The 23,082-nt window shown below is 42.1% G+C and overlaps 1 protein-coding gene across 2 annotated transcripts in view; it reads left to right on the plus strand.

Moving 5' to 3' along the window:
- si:ch211-266k8.4 (uncharacterized) overlaps window positions 1-23,082 on the plus strand; it is a 52,651-nt gene that overhangs the window by 19,437 nt on the left and 10,132 nt on the right. For both annotated transcript variants that reach the window (XM_090211391.1, XM_021575388.3), the window contains 4 exons: window positions 11,493-11,597; window positions 12,462-12,634; window positions 14,965-15,077; window positions 18,951-19,145. In XM_090211391.1, coding sequence (XP_090067517.1) covers window positions 11,493-11,597; window positions 12,462-12,634; window positions 14,965-15,077; window positions 18,951-19,145 — 586 coding nt within the window. The remainder of the gene's footprint in view (window positions 1-11,492; window positions 11,598-12,461; window positions 12,635-14,964; window positions 15,078-18,950; window positions 19,146-23,082) is intronic.

Raw genomic sequence — 23,082 nt, forward strand, 5'->3', positions numbered from 1 at the left:
CCTGTGTTACCTGTGCATATATAACGTTTAGGCTTTTTTTGTAAGGTCATATCCATTTAGGGTTGTACAGGTGAATGAATGACCTCTGAGAAGATTTCAGAGATTCTGCATGACTGTGCTGAATGTTTGTCACCTTGGATTAAGTGATATGAGGGATATTTTTTATATGGTGAGGTTTGCGCTATACATGAAAAATGAGCTGGTTACAAAAAGCTTGGTTTGCATTGTATTGTTCTGTCCCTGGGCTAGCAGTGGTATGTTTCTCTGTAACCGAGGAGGCTTGCTGCTTTCAGATCACAGGCCCCGACTCAAGTCAATGCAGTTATTTATAGTAATTTTGGAGAAATGTTCTCTCACCTGCCCACTCAGCTTATCCATTGCCCCCTCCTCCCATGGTCCTACCCTGGCGCAGTATGGTTGTGATTCACCCCTGTTCAGCTGTGTCCTCATCAAAGTGGTGAGAAGTTGACCTGATGAGCAGTGGCCCAGTGAGGGAGCTTTAGGCTGAAGCTCAATCAGGTTAGAAAGGTTACATTCCTTCCTTCCTCCAGACAATGCAAGAGTGTTTCATGCTTTCCTACAGCCACATTAAAGCCACTAATGACCCATAGGTTTAATTGCCTGAACACTCCTGATGGTCCAAGGATTGATGAAAATTAATCTCTGGCTTTATTGTTTTACGTACAACCTCTATCTCAACTGTGGTCTGTCTGAAGGGACAGAACAGTGATCTGTGTCCCCATGGCTGGCTCATCTGCTTCATCTCAAACTCGAAGTGTCCTGGGAGTCACTGTCCTTTGTGTACTGTAGCCTTGCATTAGAACATCCTGAGCAGAGTACAGTTTTCTGAAGTCAAATTGGCACAACGGTGCAATCTTTTAGTCCCCCCTCCCCAAGTACTCCTACCTACAGTACCTTGCAGAAATAAATATTCACCCCCTTGGTGTTTTTCCTATTTTGTTCCATTACAACCTGTAATTTAAATGGATTTTTATTTGGATTTCATGTAATGGACATATACAAAATAGTCCAAATTGGTGAAGTGAAATAAAAAGATTACTTGTTGTCAAACTGAGAAGTCAAACTGAGAAGTGGTGGGTGCATATCTATTCAACCCTTTGCTATGAAGCCCTTAAATAAGATCTGGTGCAACCAATTAACTTCAGAAGTCACATAATTAGTTAAATAAAATCCATCTGTGTGAAATCTAAGAGTCACATAATCTCAGTGTGTGTATATATCTATATCTGTTCTGAAAGGCCCCAGAGTCTGCAATTAAGCAAGGGGCACCACTAAGCAAGCGGCACCATGAAGACCAAGGAACACTCCAAAAAGGACAGGGACAAAGTTGTGGAGAAGTACAGATCAGTTTTGGCTTATAAAGACATTTTCAAAATTTTGAACATCCCATGGTGCACCTTTTTTAAATCCATTATTCAAAAATGGAAAGAATATGGCACCACAACAAACCTGCCAAAACGGGGCCGCCCACCAAAACTCACGGACCAGGCAAGGAGGGCATTAATCATAGAGGCAAAGAAGAGACCAAAGATAACCCTGAAGGAGCTGCAAAGCTCCACAGTGGAGATTGGAGTATCTGTCCATAGGACCACTTTAAGCCGTACACTCCACAGAGATGGGCTTTACGGAAGAGTGGCCAGAAAAAAAGCCATTGCTTAAAGAAAAAAATAAGCAAACACGTTTGGTGTTCGCCAAAAGGCATGTGGGAGACTCCCCAAACATATGGAAGAAGGTACTCTGGTCAGATGAGACTAAAATTGAGCATTTTGGCCATCAAGGAAAACACTATGTCTGGCGCAAACCCCAACACCTCTCATCACCCCGAAAATACCAGCATCATGCTGTGGGGATGTTTTTCATCGGTCGGGACTGGGAAACTGGTCAGAATTGAAGGAATTATGTATTGCGCTAAATACAGGGAAATCCTTGAGGAAAACCTGTTTCAGTCTTCCAGAGATTTGAGACTGGGACAGAGGTTCACCTTCCAGCAGGACAATGACCCTAAGCATACTGCTAAGCAACACTCAAGTGGTTTAAGGGGAAACATTTAAATGTATTGGAATGGCCTAGTCAAAGACCAGACCTCGATCCAATTGAGAATCTGTGATACGACTTATAGATTGCTGTACGCCAGCGGAACCCATCCAACTTGAAGGAGCTGGAGCAGTTTTACCTTGGAGAATGGGCAAAAATCCCAGTGGCTCGATGTGCCAAGCTTATAGAGCCATACCCCAAGAGACTTGCAGCTGTAATTGCTGAGAAAGGTGACTCTACAAAGTATTGACTTTGGGGGGGGGGGGGTGACATTTTCTGTTTTTGTCTTATTTCTTTTTTTGTTTCACAATGAAAAAATAGTTTGCATCTTCAAAGCATGTTATGTAAATCAAATGATACAACCCCCCCCCAAAATTAAATTTTATTTCCAGGTTGTAAGGCAACAAAATAGGAAAAATTCCAAGGGGGGTGAATACTTTCACAAGCTGCTGTACAAATTACCTCAACTTTTTATTTTATTTTAACCTGTTCCCCCGCACATTGACTCGGTATTGGTTTCCCTTTATTTTATTGTTCTTTTTAAAAATGTATTTAGTTAATATTTTCTTAACTACATTTTCTTAAAACGGCGTTGTTGGTGAATGATCTGTCCCCTTTCTTTTTCAATTTTTACCTAAAATTATATACCCAAATCTAACTGCCTGTAGCTCAGGACCTTAAGCAAGGATATGCATATTCTTGATACTATTTGAAAGGAAACACTTTGAAGTTTGTGGAAATGTTAAATTAATGTAGGAGAATAAATACAGATCTGGTAAAAGATGGTACAAAGAAAAAAAATGTTTGAAATGCGAGAGAGAGGCCATAATGTACTATTCCAGGTTAGGCGCAATTGATATTGTGGTCACTAGTTGTCAACAGTGTATGGGCAAAGTTTTAGACTGATCCAATGAATCATTGTATTTCTGTTCAAAATGTTATCAAGACTGCCCAAATGTGCCTAATTGCTGAATTAATACATGTTCAAGTTCATAACTGTGCACTCTCCTCAAACAATAACATGGTATTCTTTCACTGTAATAGCTACTATAATTTGGGCAGTGCAGTTAGATTATCAAGAATTTAAGCTTTCTGCCCATATCAGATATGTCTGTTCTGAGAAATGTTCTTGTTACTTAAAACCTCATCCTAATCACATTAGCCTACGCTAGCTCAACTGTCCCGTGGGGGGACACCGATCCCATAGAGCAGGTATTCCCAAACAGGGGTACGCGCAACGCTGTCGGGGGTACTCCAAATAAAAATGTGATTAACATGTTAAAAAATATATAAAATCTTCATATTTTCCGTCAGTTCATTTATATTTTCAAACGGGGCTATACATTTGGGTAAGTTTTTTTTTTTCCCGCCTCAGTAGCCTCGTTTCACTGCCTTAAATGAAACCATCTAGTGTTCAGAAAAATAACAACACACTGTCAAATACAGGTAGCCTAGTCAAATAATTAACATCCAATCACATTAACCGTTACGCTCTCGTGGGAAAACTTCACTCTTTTGTGCAGCCATTTAAAAACGAACCATGACATTTTGAAAAATTAGCCACAGGAGGTTTTGGAGCGAGAATAAAGATTACTTTCGAGAAGTAAGACATGTATAAAAGCAACAGATTAGCATTTAATAAGAAGGGACTACTAGCATCTTATATGGTGAGCTACCGAGTGGCTAGGACAGGCAAGCCCCATACTATTGTGGAGGACTTTATTCTTCCTGCTGCTACGGATATGGCTGGGACAATGCAGTTAATGCCTTCATCACAACAACACTGTTTCACGACGCATCCGTGACAAGGCAAGAGATGTTTTGAAGCAATTACTACTTCGCATACAAGCCAGTGAATTATATGCATTACTGCTGAATGAGTCAACAGATGTGGCGGGCCTGGCACAACTCCTTGTGGTATGTCCATTACGTTTATGGGGGGTCAATTAAGGAAGACATCCTCTTCTGGAAACCAGGACAACATGAGAGGATATTTTTAAAGTACTGGACAGCTATGTGACATCAAATGGACTTTGGTGGTCAAGATGTGTTGGTATCTGTACTAATGGTGCAAAAGCCATGACAAGGAGACATAGTGGAGTGGTAACGTCTGTGCAAGCTGTAGCTCCCGTCGCTACTTGGGTACACTGCAGCATCCACCGAGAGGGAATGCCTGACGAGGGAATGCCTGACGAGGGAATGCCTGACGAGGGAATGCCTGACGGCATGAAAGACGTTTTGGACACTACAGGGAAAATGGTTGACTTTGTCAGGTGCCTGAACTCTGGTGTATTTTCTGCACTATGCAATGATATGGGCATCGACCATGTAACGCTTTTACAACATACAGAAGTGCGCTGGTTATCAAGGGGAAAAGTATTGAGAAACGAGCTTAAAGTTTTCTTTACTGACCATCATTTTCACTTGTCTGACCGCTTGCATGATGTCGCGTTTCTCTCACAACTGCCTATCTGGGGGATGTTTTTTCCTCACCTGACTGATCTGAATCTAGGATTACAGGGACTCTCCGCAACTATATTCGATATGCAGGACAAAATTGAGGCTATGATTAAGAAGTTGGAGCTCTTTTCTGTCTGCGTTAAAAAGGACAACACACAGGTCTTTCCAGAATTGTGTATGAGTTTTGTTTGTGTGTGCAAGTGAACTCAAGCTTACGGACAATGTCAAATGTGATATAGCAAAGAACAAGGGAGCCTCATCGAAATTGCAACAAGCGGTTCTGTGAAAATTGAATCAGAAGCTACTGGCAGATTTCTGGATAGGCTTACGCTCAGAGTTTCTTACCTTGGCAAATCACGTTGTTAAAAGACTGATGCCCTTTGCAACCACGTACCTGTGTGAGCATGGATTCTCAGGCCCTCACTAGCATGAAAATAAATACAGGCACAGACTGGAAAATTATTTAAGACTGAGACTCTCTCCAATACAACCCAAAATTGCAGAGTTATGTGTATCCTTTCAAGCACACCCTTCTCATTAACCAGTGGTGAGTTATTCACACTTTTTGAACAAATAAGGGTTTATATGTAAGATGGCTAAATAAAGAGCAAAATTATTGATTATTTTATTTGTGCCCTGGCCCTATAAGAGCTCTTTGTCACAACCCAGCTCGTGGGAAGTGACAAACTCACACTAATTTGTATGTTTAATAAATGTATCGTTTAGTGTGTGTCTGAGTCAGGCTTTCAAATGATTTTTTGCCATTGTGAGTGTGCTGACCCTGGTGCTAGAGGGCAGCTGCAGGTTGAATGACTAAAAAGTTTGGGAACTGCTGTCGTAGAGCGGTTAAGGGCTTGTAAGTAAGCATTTCACAGTAAGGTCTACAGCTGTTTTATTCGGTGCATGTAACAAATAAAATTTGATTTGATCTCCAGTCACCCATATGGTTACCCTGAGGAGGACTGTCACAACAGGTTTACCAGAATGGGAGGTCTTCTGAATTGGTGCACATGCAGGGGAACCAGCCCCAGCAGGAGGCCTCGATTTATTAATATTTCCCTGATAATGTTTACTTATTGAGGGGTTAAGATGTGCTTACAGTCCACTGTTTATAGAGCCAAAGTGCGAACTTGCGATAATGATCTGGGCTCAGTATGCTGGGCTCAGTACTATGTTTCTGTCTCCTTCAGGAAATGACGGGCCTTTATACAATGCAAAGGGCAGATATTTTATGCAGTGGGTATTCATGTGACTGTCAGCCATCTGGAGAAGAAACTGTTATTTTCAAGGCAGGGCCTGATCTTCTTGGAGCTGCGTTGCCTCGTCAGGTCCCCGGAGGGGATGAAGCTGCCTCATATGTCTACGCCCAAGTCAAAAACAATGCACTCACACACGACAACGTGCTGTGCAGTCTTATCAGTCTCCGAGTGAGAGGATAAGACCTGTGTATGTCACAGCCTGTCATTTCTTTCTGAGCTGGTGGTTGGACACTGCTTCTGTCAGTGTGTTGCCATCATAAATTAAAGGTTGAGTTATTGTCCGGGTCCTTTTTAGAATGGATGTAAAGCAGCTCCTTGGTCTCCACTAACACTTCTTGGCCCCCCCAGTCTGACCCTTTGCAGCAGACTTGGAGTCCTTAAAACAGAGGGCAATGTTGGTTTATACTTGTGTGTTCTTATTTCTGTGTGGAGGAATGCACACTGGGAGTTGTTTAGCACCCTGCGAAGTGGGCAGTTTTGGTAGCTTACATCTGACGCGTCCGCTCGTGCCACTTGAATAAATATTAAACAAACAGGCTGCCAGGAACATTATTAATGTGGGGAATCTACCCTTGGATAATGACTTCTTTGCCTCATAATAAACGTCAGTCTATTATATGAAAGATATCATAGGTTTTGTGTATAGATACTGTAACATCGTGAAACGGTAGCAACTCCCCTCAGACACTTTTGAGATCTTGGTGTAACAAGTATCAACAATAATTGATTATGTGAGAATGCAATTTTCAAGGCCCTAGGTGTTTGTTAGGGCTCCAGACAGTTGACAATAAATCTGAGGAATGAGTGATTACATGCGTTAGAGAAAGGTGATCGAGACTATCTATTTGTCCCCCTCACTCTTTTAGAAGAGGCTCTAACAAGGTGATAGTCTATTAGATGCCTACCTTCCCGATACTGGCCCAGGTGTGGTGTGTTCACAGGTTTCTGTTGTAATGTATTGAAAAGCAGGGGGATCATCCTCCAATGCAATTTAGGACCATGTTTTGCAATTGCCAGTTTATGCCTGGGTACAGGGACTGTAATAATTTATTTGAGTTTGGTCTAAAATTAGTGTTCACACATGTCACACACTCCACTGAGAACCTATGTGGGCTTACACAGAACTGCATTGGTGGGTCATCTCCTATGCTATAACAGCATATCAGTTGTAGTAGTGCAAATATCGTTGAATTGTCAAATCTCACAATGTGCAACCTGACTCACATTCCTGAGAATATTTGGAAAAGGATTCATATGAAAAGCTTACAGTCCTGCTGTCCTAAAGGAGGAAGCAGCCTGTTTGTATGCATTGCAGTTATAACACTGTTTAGGTCTTGGCATGTGGGAAATTAAAATCCCTTTTGGTTTTTATGGAATTGATCCAGAAAGGCTATTATACAGATGGAAGGATGAGTTGACTATTCAATCCCTCATTTCTTAATCAGTCACTGAAGCAGTTGAGATCTCCATGTCTAAGTGGATTGCGTTACGAAAATGAATAAGAGAAATTTGAGCATGCTGTAAGATGTTGACATAACTGACACCTTTTCTTTTGTAGGCCTACTATAACTTGGGAGTAACTGGGTTGCAAAGCAGTACTGCGAAACGGAGCTAGATAATCTTCATATAATCACTATACACCTCACTTATTCTGTGATGTCTTTCCAGTGGTAAAAACGGACCATGCATTGATATTAATGTTGCTTGGTCTTGTCTACTTTAGTTGTATTTTAATTTTTTACATAAGTTGACTCAGTTTATGAAAACAATCTTATGAAAACAGGCATTTTTCTTACGCAGGTAACTACTTATTTAGTATTGTTCTGCTGTGTTCCTTGGCTCCGTCCCTGGCTGTTTTGTAGCCGTTGTCCTGTTTTTGAGCTCCTTTTACCCTTTATCAGGTTTCCTGCTGCTTTGGACCTCTGCCCTCTCTTCCACACCGCCACTTCACCTATTCCGCTAGGACATTTCAACAGCCTGTTTGTCTGTTTGACCTTTAAAGTGATTGAAGTTTCCCTAAGCTCTGCAAGGTGTTAACATCTCATGTTTTGGTCAACTTAAGTGGTGTGCACTTTTCTAAACAACCTGATAACCGGATATTTTCTTTTTTGTTTTATTTTACTGGCTCACCTCTTTATCTATTAACCTGCCAGCTGTCAGGCAACCTGAAGAAATGATTGAGTAATATGACATGAACAAGCTGCTGTATCTGTTCATTCAGGGGGTTTAGACTTGAATGTGGGCTTATTCTCCTCAAATATCTCCCTGACTCCGTTTCCCCACAGGCCAAAGCCTGTGAAGGTGGGCAGGTTATTTTGAATAAGGAATCTTTGATGTTAAGGAGATGAGCTAGACTGATAAGATGTCTGCAAGTCCACACAGCTCCTGTAAGTTTGTCGTTAACCATGACTGTGACCCAGGGCATAAATACAGGCTGTGTTCCCTCGTAATTCCACATCCTCAACTAGACGCCCATCTTTAATGTTTCGCTTGTGGTCTTTGGTCTTTTCTAGTGGTCATTTGGAATATGATTGACTGAAATTGCTCTAGTCTCTTAAAGGGATTTAAATGTTATAGCACGCTTGGCATTATACACACAGTAATGACTTCATGTGCATTGACATTCATGTACACTGTCAAGTTCGCCAGCTTGTAGTCCTAAAAAACGGAAATTAGTTCTCTGGTTCGTTCAGCCACTCCTATGGGGCTTTGGGATAATTGTTGAAAATAAGGTCTGAGGTTAACACCGGTTTAGATGTTATACATTTTGTTCTATGAGATATCAGTCAGTTAACATGGCCTTTTATGAATTATGATTACATAAATGCTTCAAAATTCAGAAAAGTGAAGTTAGCTGATTCTTATAGAACAAAGCGTATAAGATATCCTAAGCCTGTTTACTACAGACCTTATTTTTTGTCATTTATCAAAAAAATATGAATTTCATCTAGGCTTTTGCCAACGAGCCATGACCGAGTTTCTTGCCTACAAAAATATGCCATTACTCTTACTCTCTATATGGAATTTAATGAATCCAAATCTCTTCTCTTACCTGTGGCTACAAATGTCTGTGTCTTTTCATGCAGTGGGCTCCCTGTGGAAAGCAATTCATATTTGTCTTTCTGTTTTGTGGCATGTGAAGCTGAGGAAGGATATCCTGCCTGTCAAATGTGGTGCTACATGGATATCGTGGGATCGTATGTATTGGTTTGTGTTGATGAATGTTAGCTCTACCCCTTAGGCTGCACTATATTGGTGATGTAAAGACCGACGGCACCAGCAAGTTCAGTTCAGTGAACTGCTTTGGCCTTAGGGCACACCAGTTTTAGACAACACAACAATGCCATGCTAATCATAGCCTAGTGTTCTAGTCCTGTCTTGATGCTAATGCTGCAGCATGTGCCCTATTGGCTTGACTTTTACAGTACATTATTTAGCATAATGTAAATTCACAATGTTGGTTAGGGCTACACCAGGCTTTGCTATGACTGTACAATGGCATGTTTCCTAATCCACACCAATGTTGTAGTTAATCATGAGGTGTAAAGGCCCTTAAAGGTCTGTTGCCATCCAAACCTTAAGTAGCTACTTCGAGTAGTCGACTGTTAGTGCTGACCTAGTGTATGTGGCGTTGCTGGACATGCATCAGCACAGACGGGTTTAATCTGTCCGTAGGTGCCGTGGCTACAGGTTGCAGGGCCAACATTATGTTTATCTGTGCATCAGAGAGGAAGTGGTTGCTATCAGTTTCAGGGCAGAAATGTGTTTTCACTGCTTATCTGTGGTGAGCTTTCGCATTAATTACTTTTGTCAGCCATTGTTATTATAGAACTAACTCTAGTTTCCTTGTAGTATCTCAGGAATGTAGGCCTATAGGTTTGATGCTTCGACATGTCTATTGGCTCTGATCTGTGATATACCTGGGATGCACAGACACACTATCGGGAATCCTACAGAGGTTCTAAATCTTTTTCCCTGTGGATTACCCTTTTATACTCTTCCACCACCAACATTCTGCCCTAAGATACATACACTGATACAGTCATGTATTGTATGAAGGCAATAAAGCCACCATTAGGCCAGTGACCACACACACTGTACAGTACTTATAGATGAATTGGGATCTTTAGGTTTGGGGATGAAAGTAGTCCTGTATGCCTTGGAAGGCTGGAGTCCTGTAATGTCTTGGCACAAGTTCAGTTCAACACTGCTCTCCCAGAATGATGACGGGTAGTTTTATCAATGTGTTCCGAATGATAAATGCACACTCTCATTTTAGTCTGTTTATAGTTGGTGTTTTGAAGTTGATCAGCAATATCAGACGAATCTGATGAGGACTGCTGATTGTCTACTATGATCCTGAGGGCAGCACTTATGAAAAGAAAAACACAACCTTGGAAACAGTATGTCATCGCTAATTCCAGGGCAATTACGAATCGGCTTACTCACAGAGGATGTCATTTGAAACTGAAAGCAGTCATTCTTATAGCTTCTTATCAGGTCCAGAGTCAGACTCTGCTTGTCAGTCATTGGGGGTGAGCTCATTGACTGTGTGTGTGATTACTGCCTTGAGTCAGCAAAGAACCTGAGGGCAGATGAGGTCACTCTTAAAATCACAGGGTTAAGCCAAACAACCTTACATTATCCAGGCTCTGCCCCAGCTCCCTCCTCTGTGAAACTGCAAACATGGACTACATGTCCAGCAGACAAAGCCAAGCTGTACTAGGACATACACCTACATCTGGGAAACAAGCATAACATACTGTACCATTATTTATAGCACACACTCTTCTTCCCCACAGTTCAAACACTCTAGTCCACTCTAAAGAGACCAGGTGTCCAGGTTCAGTAGGAAGTGACAATCTTAGGCTGGAACTTCCTGGTCTTGTGAACTGAGCAGTCACTCTGGCTCCCACTCTTCTTGTGGAGAGTGGTGGAAGAAAGCCTTCCTCTGAAATGGCACAGAAAATCTTTAGTGGATTACCCAGCCTGCCTCTGTCATTATAGCATTAGTCTGCAGGGCTAAACCTTTATTTTGCATCATCTGCTAATCTGTTTGGCTCCTGCTCTTTGAAGCGGATGTCATCTTTGTGTGGTGTTCTGCTCTATTAACATCAACCGCTCTCCAAATACTGTATATGGACTTCCCTCAGCCTGACTGATCAGCTCCTAGAGGAAATCCACAGCATTTTACTTGGACCGCAAAGTCAACAATGGGAAATGGGCCGAAAGCTTTCTTTTGGAGTCCTGTCTTCCTTTTTTTAATGTTCCAGAGGATGTGAACATGCATGTCAATTCTTGTTATTGTTTTAATATCACTGCAGAAGATAACTTATAATCCACCTCTGGCATTGATTGATGTATTGAGGGCCAAAATCTATAGATGTAAGGGTTGGTCAGGGGTAATAGAGATTTAAAATCAGATGACTCAATGGAAGGCCAAAACCTCAAATATGGCTTTATACAGTAGACCTACAGTACATGTTATCACATAGCTGAGGTCTGACTTGACATGTACAGTACCTTCTTGCTCTTAGTAAATCAATCAAAGTTGTCTTGTTGATCAGCTGCAGATGGCTAGCCTGTTTCATGCCTTGCTGGTTAAAGCCCCATCAATATAAAACGACCACAAAATATTTTGTGCCAATGTTACCAAGCACAACCATTTTTTTTTATAGTAATTTTCTTCATATTAAGTGTGTATTTCTCTCGTTGCAGGAATAATTGAGAAACCTATTCCACCACCACTGCCCACTAAGGTGAAGGAGCAGGAGAAGAGTGTGGATGGACCTAAATTGGAAGCCAAGAACTCAGTAAGGAAGGGTGAGGCAGTTCATTATACCAGGCTGCTTATGGACCAGCTATAACCAGGCTAAATCCCAGGTACTATCCAGTACAACGGGTGAAGACTCCCTAGTCTTTCTACATTACTGGCACAGGGCACACACCTTTTTATATGGCCTCATAAAAGTGAGATGGATGTACTGTCATAACTAATTCCCACATAAACCCTAGGCCACATTAAATCAAATATGCAAGTTGGTATTGTCAAGATGTGCTAAGACTGCAAGTCGGCAGAAAACATTACTGAGTTTTAGATTAATACAGCAAGTGATGTGATTAACCTGTTTTGTTCTGGCAAAAAGCTGAGAAATGAAATTTCCCAATGCTAAGCCTGTCAATTTGTGGTGTATATAACGCAGTTAGAAATATTGTTTAATGAACAATACTTTGATGAGCAGTGAAATGGAAATCTCCCCAACGTGGCAGCTGTATAAATTCGACTATCTGTGAAAGGCGCTCACAACCCCATAGGCTCTTGTCCTGTTGTTGAGATAGCCGATAGCTTATCAGACTCTGCCATCTAGATTCCAGGTGTTCATACGTGTGGTTGGCATAGGGACTTCTCCCCTGTGTGTTTGCCTAGCTCACAGCAGATAGACTATACCACCGGAGTCAATGCGACAGGCTGCTGATAACATTCATTTGTGCAGTACATGGGGGACCACATACAAACACACTGTATGGGTATGACCATGAAAAATGCATGTTTCATTTTGTAGTTCAAAGACACATTTTTGTGTCCAGTACTGTGTATGTTTGAGATTGTTACAACACATAAAACATACTTACACCATGTCATAGACTTTTCCTCATGTCCTGAATTAACCCATTGTGTCCCAATAGATTCATCGGTGTCCAGTGTTAAGAACGTGTTCACCCGGCTAGTGAGGATGGCCCAGTGCTACCTGCTGGATAAAGACTGTCAGAGTGGGGACAGTAAGCCTTCCCCATCCCAAGGCAGCTCTGCCAGGCGCCGCTCCTCCAAGGCCAGCAGGACAACTTCCTCAATCACACAGGTCGGCTAGCCAGGGTCAAACACAGGCTATGTCAACTCTCATTCACCTGTAGAGAAAGTACTGAAATGTGGGGAAGATGTCAATTGCAGATGCCTCGTGTCCTCTCTTCGTCTCTTTCTCAAAACTCGTTAAATGAGAGCGAGGTCCCTCCCCTCTGACCTACTCCTCCAATGGGAGAAGGCGACGAGGACCCGAGGAGTCTGCAATTGAGATCTTCCCAGGCTCTCACCCTTTTTCTAGCGAAATCCATCACCTCTTCCTCCTCTCCTTATGTGTATTTGTGGTTATTCTGCACAGTACTTTGTAAAAATCAAGCTATTCTGCAGGGACCCTCAGTATTCATCATCTGCAGATTTTCAGAATATTACTTTTCAACAGTGTTGAGTTTTCGTTAGCAATTATAGACTGTAACAAAGGGCTATGTGTTTATGACTGGCTGGATTTACACAGCCTCAAGACCCATTTGGACTCAGTCTGTGTGCCTTCCCAGAGGAACACAAAGCATGATGCCTGAAACTGCTGAATGAGACTGGTCTGTGGCAGTTCTCCCTGGGCCTACAGTATTATTTGGATCTTAAGCTTTAGTTTGACCTCTTGCGTTTCACACATGCATGCAGTTGCCATTCTCCGTTTAGAAAAGATGTCACATTACACAAGAGAAGGGATTTGACCCATTTACCTCTGAGAATTTGTAGAGGAAGCAGATTTTTCACACTGCCCTTCTGGCTAACTGGAGGACTTTCATGAAGGGGCACAGTCTGGATTAGACCTGGAACCTTCCCTTTCAACCAGATACAGTGCATTGCGAAAGTATTCGGCCCCCTTGAACTTTGCGACCTTTTGCCACATTTCAGGCTTCAAACATAAAGATATAAAACTGTATTTTTTTTGTGAAAAATCAACAACAAGTGGGACACAATCATGAAGTGGAACGACATTTATTGGATATTTCAAACTTTTTTAACAAATCAAAAACTGAAAAATTGAAATTTAAAGCCGGATTTGGATACAAAAAGATTTCCCACGCTTTAAACATCCCAAGGAGCACTGTGCAAGCGATAATATTGAAATGGAAGGAGTATCAGACCACTGCAAATCTACCAAGACCTGGCCGTCCCTCTAAACTTTCAGCTCATACAAGGAGAAGACTGATCAGAGATGCAGCCAAGAGGCCCATGATCACTCTGGATGAACTGCAGAGATCTACAGCTGAGGTGGGAGACTCTGTCCATAGGACAACAATCAGTCGTATATTGCACAAATCTGGCCTTTATGGAAGAGTGGCAAGAAGAAAGCCATTTCTTAAAGATATCCATAAAAAGTGTTGTTTAAAGTTTGCCACAAGCCACCTGGGAGACACACCAAACATGTGGAAGAAGGTGCTCTGGTCAGATGAAACCAAAATTGAACTTTTTGGCAACAATGCAAAACGTTATGTTTGGCGTAAAAGCAACACAGCTCATCACCCTGAACACACCATCCCCACTGTCAAACATGGTGGTGGCAGCATCATGGTTTGGGCCTGCTTTTCTTCAGCAGGGACAGGGAAGTTGGTTAAAATTGATGGGAAGATGGATGGAGCCAAATACAGGACCATTCTGGAAGAGAACCTGATGGAGTCTGCAAAAGACCTGAGACTGGGACGGAGATTTGTCTTCCAACAAGGCAATGATCCAAAACATAAAGCAAAATCTACAATGGAATGGTTCAAAAATAAACATATCCAGGTGTTAGAATGGCCAAGTCAAAGTCCAGACCTGAATCCAATCGAGAATCTGTGGAAAGAACTGAAAACTGCTGTTCACAAATGCTCTCCATCCAACCTCACTGAGCTCGAGCTGTTTTGCAAGGAGGAATGGGAAAAAATTTCAGTCTCTCGATGTGCAAAACTGATAGACATACCCCAAGCGACTTACAGCTGTAATCGCAGCAAAAGGTGGCGCTACAAAGTATTAACTTAAGGGGGCTGAATAATTTTGCACACCCAATTTTTCAGTTTTGGATTTGTTAAAAAAGTTTGAAATATCCAATAAATGTCGTTCCACTTCATGATTGTGTCCCACTTGTTGTTGATTCTTCACAAAAAAATACAGTTTTATATCTTTATGTTTGAAGCCTGAAATGTGGCAAAAGGTCGCAAAGTTCAAGGGGGCCGAATACTTTCGCAATGCACTGTACTCGGAGGCCATTTTACGACTCACTTATTAAAAGTATTTTCATAGGACTACGTTTTTTTCTTCCTCTCAATTTTAGATTCGGTCTATACTGTCTCAATTAGCTGAGACGTTCAGTATTGTTAGGTTATTGTTATGGTCTCCATCTCCCTCCAGATCAGAGCCAAGAGGAGTCAAAGGGGCGTGTCCCAGCAGGGAAGTGTGAGTCAGACCAGAGGAGGGACCCTTCCCGGTTCTACCCCAGACTCAGATGGGTCGGTCAAAGACAGGTTGGTCAGAAATCCTCTGTTAGACACATCTGTATTGTTCAACTGAGAAATGCACAGCAAGAGCAACATCTTCTCCATACTGCAATTCACAGCTTCTATTACTGATTAATGATAGACCTTTTTTTATTTGGAATATTATCTGATTTGAGGTTACTTCATGTAGATGTTTTCACTAAGCAATACAATTTATGGCTCTGTCAATTTCTCTGAGAGGGCCCAAGAGAATTGACTACTTTTATGCGTTTATCGGTCAGCCAGAGGAGTTGGCTCCCAGCCAGCAGAATGACTTTCCCACAGACTGCTGTTACATATGGGAACCTTTATGATCAACATGCATGTTACTCATAGGGGCAAAGAACCTCAACCGGAAATTCAAGGTCGTAAAAGTTGCCACTTATCTAACTTTCATACCGTTTTTCCATTCATAGCACTAATTATGTGGTAGTCATGCATACAACACTGGTGGGTGGAGGTAGGCAATCCCACAGCCATGAGCTTCCTGTTGTTGCTTAAAATACTTCAAAACAAAAACAATTTTATGCGCTGTTAAATGTCATCGCAATTAGAACTTGAAGCACAGACTCTTGGGGGGTGGAAAAGATTGACATTAATTATATTTTTTAATGGGCATAGGTTGAGGTCCCCGCCCCTCTACATCAACTTCGTAAATCAATATTTTTGTGTTCTAATGACAAGCAGTTCCATGTCGTGTCTCCCTGGCAGGCAGGCTGGCCTCAGCCTCATTCTCATAACAAAAGCATATCACACATCTTTGAGCCGGTGCCAGAAGCCTGTGTGTATACCTGTCATTCCTCACAGGTCCCGTATTAGTGTCAAGTGGCTGAAATCGCTGAAACGAAGAGCGGGTCGCCCGGGGTCAAGGAAGGGATTACCCTAATTTGACACAACATTACAGAGAGGGCAGGGAGTGGATTTGACTCCTCTCAGCGAGTCGCTGAAAAGGCATGTCAGCTTTTCAACACTGACGGGGCCAGGCACCAAGGAGCTAAGGGCCAGTAGAGGCCAGGGGTATTACAGCTGCTGTTGACTATAGCACACTCTGGCTCATGTACAGAGTAAAGTGTCTGACTCTGAGCTCTGATCTAAGAGTAGAGGATGTAGTCACAGCACACTGGAACTCCCACCAGTAGATTTCAGTCACTCATCAGCAGGAGATTGTAATATCGCTGTGTATTTAATCTATATTCAAAGAATGTTGATTTCAGATTGTGTAATGTGAACTTTTTCCCCCTCCATAAGTTTAATTGTACTCATTTGTAGGATAGCCTTGATAATTGGTAAATGTGTCATGTGACCATTGTATTTAGTGGAATGACCTGTGCCTGACCTACACCTTCTTTACAGGTCAACCTCAGCCAGTGGTCCAACCCATAAACTCTATGGAACAACACAGTATAACCACCACATTTCTTCAGTAGTTCAAAATAAAAATGTGATCGCCCAGTTTCTTACACCATTTTATATACTGTGTGTGTGTATACAGTGCCTTGCGAAAGTATTCGGCCCCCTTGAACTTTGCGACCTTTTGCCACATTTCAGGCTTCAAACATAAAGATATAAAACTGTATTTTTTTGTGAAGAATCAACAACAAGTGGGACACTCATGAAGTGGAACGACATTTATTGGATATTTCAAACTTTTTTAACAAATCCAAAACTGAAAAATTGGGCGTGCAAAATTATTCAGCCCCCTTAAGTTAATACTTTGTAGCGCCACCTTTTGCTGCGATTACAGCTGTAAGTCGCTTGGGGTATGTCTCTATCAGTTTTGCACATCGAGAGACTGACATTTTTTTCCCATTCCTTCTTGCAAAACAGCTCGAGCTCAGTGAGGTTGGATGGAGAGCATTTGTGAACAGCAGTTTTCAGTTCTTTCCACAGATTCTCGATTGGATTCAGGTCTGGACTTTGACTTGGCCATTCTAACACCTGGATATGTTTATTTTGAACCATTCCATTGTAGATTTTGCTTTATGTTTTGGATCATTGTCTTGTTGGAAGACAAATCTCCGTCCCAGTCTCAGGTCTTTTGCAGACTCCATCAGGTTTTCTTCCAGAATGGTCCTGTATTTGGCTCCATCCATCTTCCCATCAATTTTAACCATCTTCCCTGTCCCTGCTGAAGAAAAGCAGGCCCAAACCATGATGCTGCCACCACCATGTTTGACAGTGGGGATGGTGATGAGCTGTGTTGCTTTTACGCCAAACATAACGTTTTGCATTGTTGCCAAAAAGTTCAATTTTGGTTTCATCTGACCAGAGCACCTTCTTCCACATGTTTGGTGTGTCTCCCAGGTGGCTTGTGGCAAACTTTAAACAACACTTTTTATGGATATCTTTAAGAAATGGCTTTCTTCTTGCCACTCTTCCATAAAGGCCAGATTTGTGCAATATACGACTGATTGTTGTCCTATGGACAGAGTCTCCCACCTCAGCTGTAGATCTCTGCAGTTCATCCAGAGTGATCATGGGCCTCTTAGCTGCATCTCTGATCAGTCTTCTCCTTGTATGAGCTGAAAGTTTAGAGGGACGGCCAGGTCTTGGTAGATTTGCAGTGGTCTGATACTCCTTCCATTTCAATATTATCGCTTGCACAGTGCTCCTTGGGATGTTTAAAGCTTGGGAAATCTTTTGTATCCAAATCCGGCTTTAAACTTCTTCACAACAGTATCTCGGACCTGCCTAGTGTGTTCCTTGTTCTTCATGATGCTCTCTGCGCTTTTAACGGACCTCTGAGACTATCACAGTGCAGGTGCATTTATACGGAGACTTGATTACACACAGGTGGATTGTATTTATCATCATTAGTCATTTAGGTCAACATTGGATCATTCAGAGATCCTCACTCACTTCTGGAGAGAGTTTGTTGCACTGAAAGTAAAGGGGCTGAATAATTTTGCACGCCCAATTTTTCAGTTTTTGATTTGTTAAAAAAGTTTGAAATATCCAATAAATGTCGTTCCACTTCATGATTGTGTCCCACTTGTTGTTGATTCTTCACAAAAAAATACAGTTTTATATCTTTATGTTTGAAGCCTGAAATGTGGCAAAAGGTCGCAAAGTTCAAGGGGGCCGAATACTTTCGCAAGGCACTGTATATACTGTATGTGTGTATGTGTGTGTATGTATGTATGTATGTATGTATGTGTATATATATATGTATATATATATATATATATATCTCTTTAACTAGGCAAGTCAGTTAAGAACAAATTCTTATTTGTTGGTGTAATGTGCAGAGGAAGCTTGTTTGAAGGGTGAGGAAATTAATGAAAAATGGCAGGTGTTTGGTGGTTGACTGGCTGGCTGCCACCCTTACACCCAACCCCGGTGCTGTTTTGTAAATGGTATATGGCACAGGGAGGATATCTCTCACTCCCCCCAGCCCTGCAGGTGCTTCCTCTGTTAATGCCCTACACCTGTGGATAAATCAAACCACTGACATTTATGACATATCTATGAGCCAGAGAGAGGGAAGATGGGGGAGCGAGAGTGTCTACATACAGTACGTGTTTTTGTGTAGCCCCTGTGTCAGTCGAGTTTCACACCAAGGTGTCACTGTAGAATGGTTATCAGACTTCTTGGCTATTGACCTGTGGCTCATGATGTCAGACTGAACAGAGTACCTTTACTCCCCTTTCATTTTTGGAGCCTTTTCTATTATATGATGTAGCTAGTCTAAATCAAAAGTTGTTAATGTGCATTCTGTGTAGTAATCTATAATGATCATGTCAACATTGGACTACATGAAACATTTTTAAAGTGGAGTTGAATTAAACACTTGTGCATCACAGATTGGGGATAGCTGTGACATGAAAGTGAGTAAACATTATTATGTTCCTGTTTATCCAGCAGGCCAGAGCCAGCAGCGTTTAGGAGAATGGGTTCTGGTCCCGTGGGCAGGGTGGCGCGTAGACGCAGCAGTCTGCCCCCCAGAGTTGAGTCCCTCCGCCTGCTCCGGACCAGGACCCCGCAGTCCCCATCGCCCTCTCCCTCCAGCCCAGCACAAACACTGGCCCATCAGAGACGGAAAACAGCCCTATCCAGGTAAGCTGGAAACTATTGTCTACATTGTGTTATAGAAGACTGGATCAGGGTTGAATTCATTAGTCGGATTCCGTTGCAAAATATTTTGTAATGCTTACACTAGGAACCAAATGGAAATAAGCGGAGGAAACGGGAAGGGCCTAAGTGAATTTGTCCAATAGAAACATTTGTTTTTGTTGCAAAACATTTTCTGTTTGGAGTAAACGGTTCCCGTTACAAAATGTTTTACAACATACAAAATGTTTTGCAATGGAATCTGACTAATGAATACACCATAGTAATTTAACTGATATGCAGACCATGTACTATATAATAGACTGGATTTGTTTTCTAGCTTGGGGTTTAGAGTCCCAGTAACTCATTCCAAAGTGTCTTCCTGACTTGAGTTTATCTGAAGGAGGTGAAATCAGATCCGTCCTCTATTTGCGTTGGGCTTGACAGATGTGATACCCGCTGACAGAAGTGTGGTTGTAGTGTTCTTTTTAATTAAAGGGATCACCACTCATTGCGTAATCATGTTATAATGACATATTATTGTTTCTCCTGGAATATGAGGTATAGTAAAGTGTAACTATATAGTAATAATATACACCCCACATCAGAGATGTAACATGGAACAGTAATCTCCTCGTTGTGCAATCAGTAACAACACATCCTGAACTGAGGACCCTCACAGCCCCAACCCACCATTTGAATGTGTTGTTTGCAGTAAATTATTTATTGCCTTTTTTAAATGGTTTTGCACTCCAAGCAGCCAGTCCCCTGCTGTATCTCATAATATACTCCTGTCCGGCCCACCTATGTACTGAGAAACATTACGTCAGTGTTCTGTTTCCCTGTAGCGTAGGCAGGTGGTATCAAAATAAACCAGAGAGCTTGCCTCCCTATAGTGCCTACTCTCCGAAGGGTACCAAAATGAACCAGAGAGCTGCCTGCCTACTGCGTACTCTGTCCCTGGAAGTTCATTCAGTGTCTGCAGGCATCCTGGGAAAGCCAGAAGCTCTTAGGAGGAGTGGTGGAAAATGACAGTCGGAGTGCCTCTTTATCTACATGCAGGCCAGACCAGTGCAGTGTCAGCTCCCTCCCTCCATAAACTCTGATCAGCACTACAGAGCAGATGTATTTATAATCGGGCACCTCTCTGGCAGCCCCCCAGAGCGCTCCCCTCTTACACACCAACCAGCCTCACTCCCATTGGAAAGAACAGCCATGGTCAGAGACTGGAGCGGATGAGTCACACTGCAACTAGGAAAACGCTTGATTAGCCTTTTGGTTCAATCCCCAAAAAACTGTAGTAGTTAACAGATTGGAACTGCTCTATTTTGGTCTGGTATAGTGTTTATATTATAATGTCTACTCTCTGGACATGTGGCCCTAAACACTGTGACTGACTATAGAAATCCACATTGTGTTGTTGTAACCTGATGGTGAATGCTGCTCCGTTGGATGATCTGAATAATTGGTGCTGTGATGCCTTGTTAGTCTTCATGAACTGTCCATGTGATCTAACTTGACAGACAAATGTGTCGTAATTACATCATTCCATCTGACATCTTGCCAGGGACAACCTAACTGCTAGTGAACTGGAAAACTAGCTTGACAAGTGTTTTTCTCACCCGTACTTTGCCTACTGAGCAGACCGAAATAGAGAGGGGTGAGTTGGTGTAAAGCTCGACTCAATTTTGTCTGAAAACTAATTTCAGCGTTCTGTGTTCTAGCTATTTATGTGACTATTGGTTGTTTTCACTGAGCTATGTGGGAAAGTGTTTTATGCCAGACTGCGTGTGTTACAGAGTTCACAGCCATGTGTTTCATGACTGAACAAGTTGTGCTTCCGGTTCATTCACATTGTTTTGTGACTTAACAGGTGTATGTAAATAAGACAAGTAAACCATCCCTCTCCAACAAAAGCAATTGAATTACGTAAATACAGTTGACATATTTAAGACTAACTTTATTCATGAAATGACAAGCAAAATATGTGCGACAGCTATAACTGCCTGTTTAAATTTAACAAAGACACAAGCGCCATAGACTGGCACACTTGTTTGCCTCACTGACTAGTTAGTCAGCCCCACCCACATCACTGTATGTACAGTTTAAGGTGGAAGTTTACATACACCTTAGCCAAATACATTTAAACTCAGTTTTTCACAATTCCTGACATTTAATCCTAGTAAAATTTCCCTGTCTTAGGTCAGTTACCACTTTATTTTAAGAATGTGAAATGTCAGAATAATAGTAGTGATTTTTCAGCTTTTATTTCTTTCATCACATTCCCAGTGGGTCAGAAGTTTACAGACACTCTAAATTAGTATTTAGTAGCTTTGCCTTTAAATTGTTTAACTTGGGTCAAATGTTTCAGGTAGCCTTCTACAAGCGTCCCACAATAAGTTGGGTGAATTTTGGCCCATTCCTCCTGACAGAGCTGGTGTAATTGAGTCAGGTTTGTAGGCCTCCTTGCTCGCACATGCTTTTTCAGTTCTGCCCGACAAATTTTCTATTGGGTTGAGTTCAGAGCTTTGTGATGGCCACTCCAATAACTTGACTTTGTTGTCCTTAAGCCAATATATCCACACAATTTTCCTTCCTCATGAGGCCATCTATTTTGTGCAACAGTCCCTCCTGCAGCAAAGCACCCCCACAACATGATGCTGCCATCCCCGTGCTTCACGGTTGGGATGGTGTTCTTCGGCTTGCATGCCTCCCCCTTTTTCCTCCAAACATAACAATGGTCATTATGGCAAAACAGTTCTATTTTTGTTTCATCAGACCAGAGGACATTTCTCCAAAAAGTACAATCTTTGTCCCCATGTGCAGTTGCAAACCGTAGTCTGGCTTTTTTATGATGGTTTTGGAATGGTGGCTTCTCCTTGCAATTTTGTCCCACACATTGAATATAGTTGTGGAGAGTCCCTGTAATCCTGGATTCAGATCAGTCAGGTGAGGAAAGAACATCCCCCAGATAGGCAGTCGTGTGAGAAACTCGTTATCATGCAAGCGGTCAGACAGGTGAAAATTATGGTCAGGGAAACTTTTAATCTCTCAATTTAAAAAAAAGCGTGTCAATACTTTGCTCCTTGATAACCAAGCGTTACTTGGTCGCTGCCCATATCATTGCATAGTGCAGAAAATACACGAGAGTTCAGGCACCTTGCTTTAACAAAGTCAACCATTTTCACTGTAGTGTCCAAAACGTCTTTTCAAGCGGTCAGGCATTCCCTTGGCAGCAAGAGCACCTCGTGGATGCTGCAGTGTACCCAAGTGGCATCGGGAGCAACTGCTTGCAGGCACGTTACCACTCCACTATGTCTCCTTGTCATGGCTTTTGCACCATCAGTACAGATACCAACACATCTTGACCACCAAAGTCCATTTGATGTCACAAAGCTGTCCAGTACTTTAAAAATGTCCTCTCCTGTTGTCCTGGTTTCCAGTGGTTTGCAGAAGAGGATACCTTCCTTAATTGACCCCCCATAAACATAACGAACATATACCAGGAGCTGTTCCAGGCCTGCCACGTCTGTTGACTCATTCAGCTGTAAGGCATAGAATTTACTGGCTTGTATGCAAAGCAGTAATTGTTTCAAAATATCTCCTGCCATGTCACTGGTGCGTTGTGGAACAGTGTTGTTTGATGAAGGCATTGTCTGTCTAGTTTTTTGGGGCCTTTTCCCCCAGCATTGTCCCAGCCATATCTGCAGCAGCAGAAAGAATTAGGTCCTACACAATAGTACGGGGCATGCCTGTCCTAGCCACTCGGTAGCTGGCTATATAGAAGATGCTTCTAGCCCCGTCTTATTAAAAGTATATGTTGCCCTCATACTTGTTTTACTACTCGAAAGTCGTCTTAATTCTCACTCAAACTCCTGTGGCTTATTTTCCAAATGTCTGCGCAAGAGTGACGGTTTCATCGAGTTGTGAGATTTTAATACTT

The sequence above is a fragment of the Oncorhynchus mykiss genome, chromosome 2, assembly GCF_057628025.1.
Source record: "Oncorhynchus mykiss isolate SJ-2025 chromosome 2, ASM5762802v1, whole genome shotgun sequence".
NCBI classification, from domain to species: domain Eukaryota; kingdom Metazoa; phylum Chordata; class Actinopteri; order Salmoniformes; family Salmonidae; genus Oncorhynchus; species Oncorhynchus mykiss.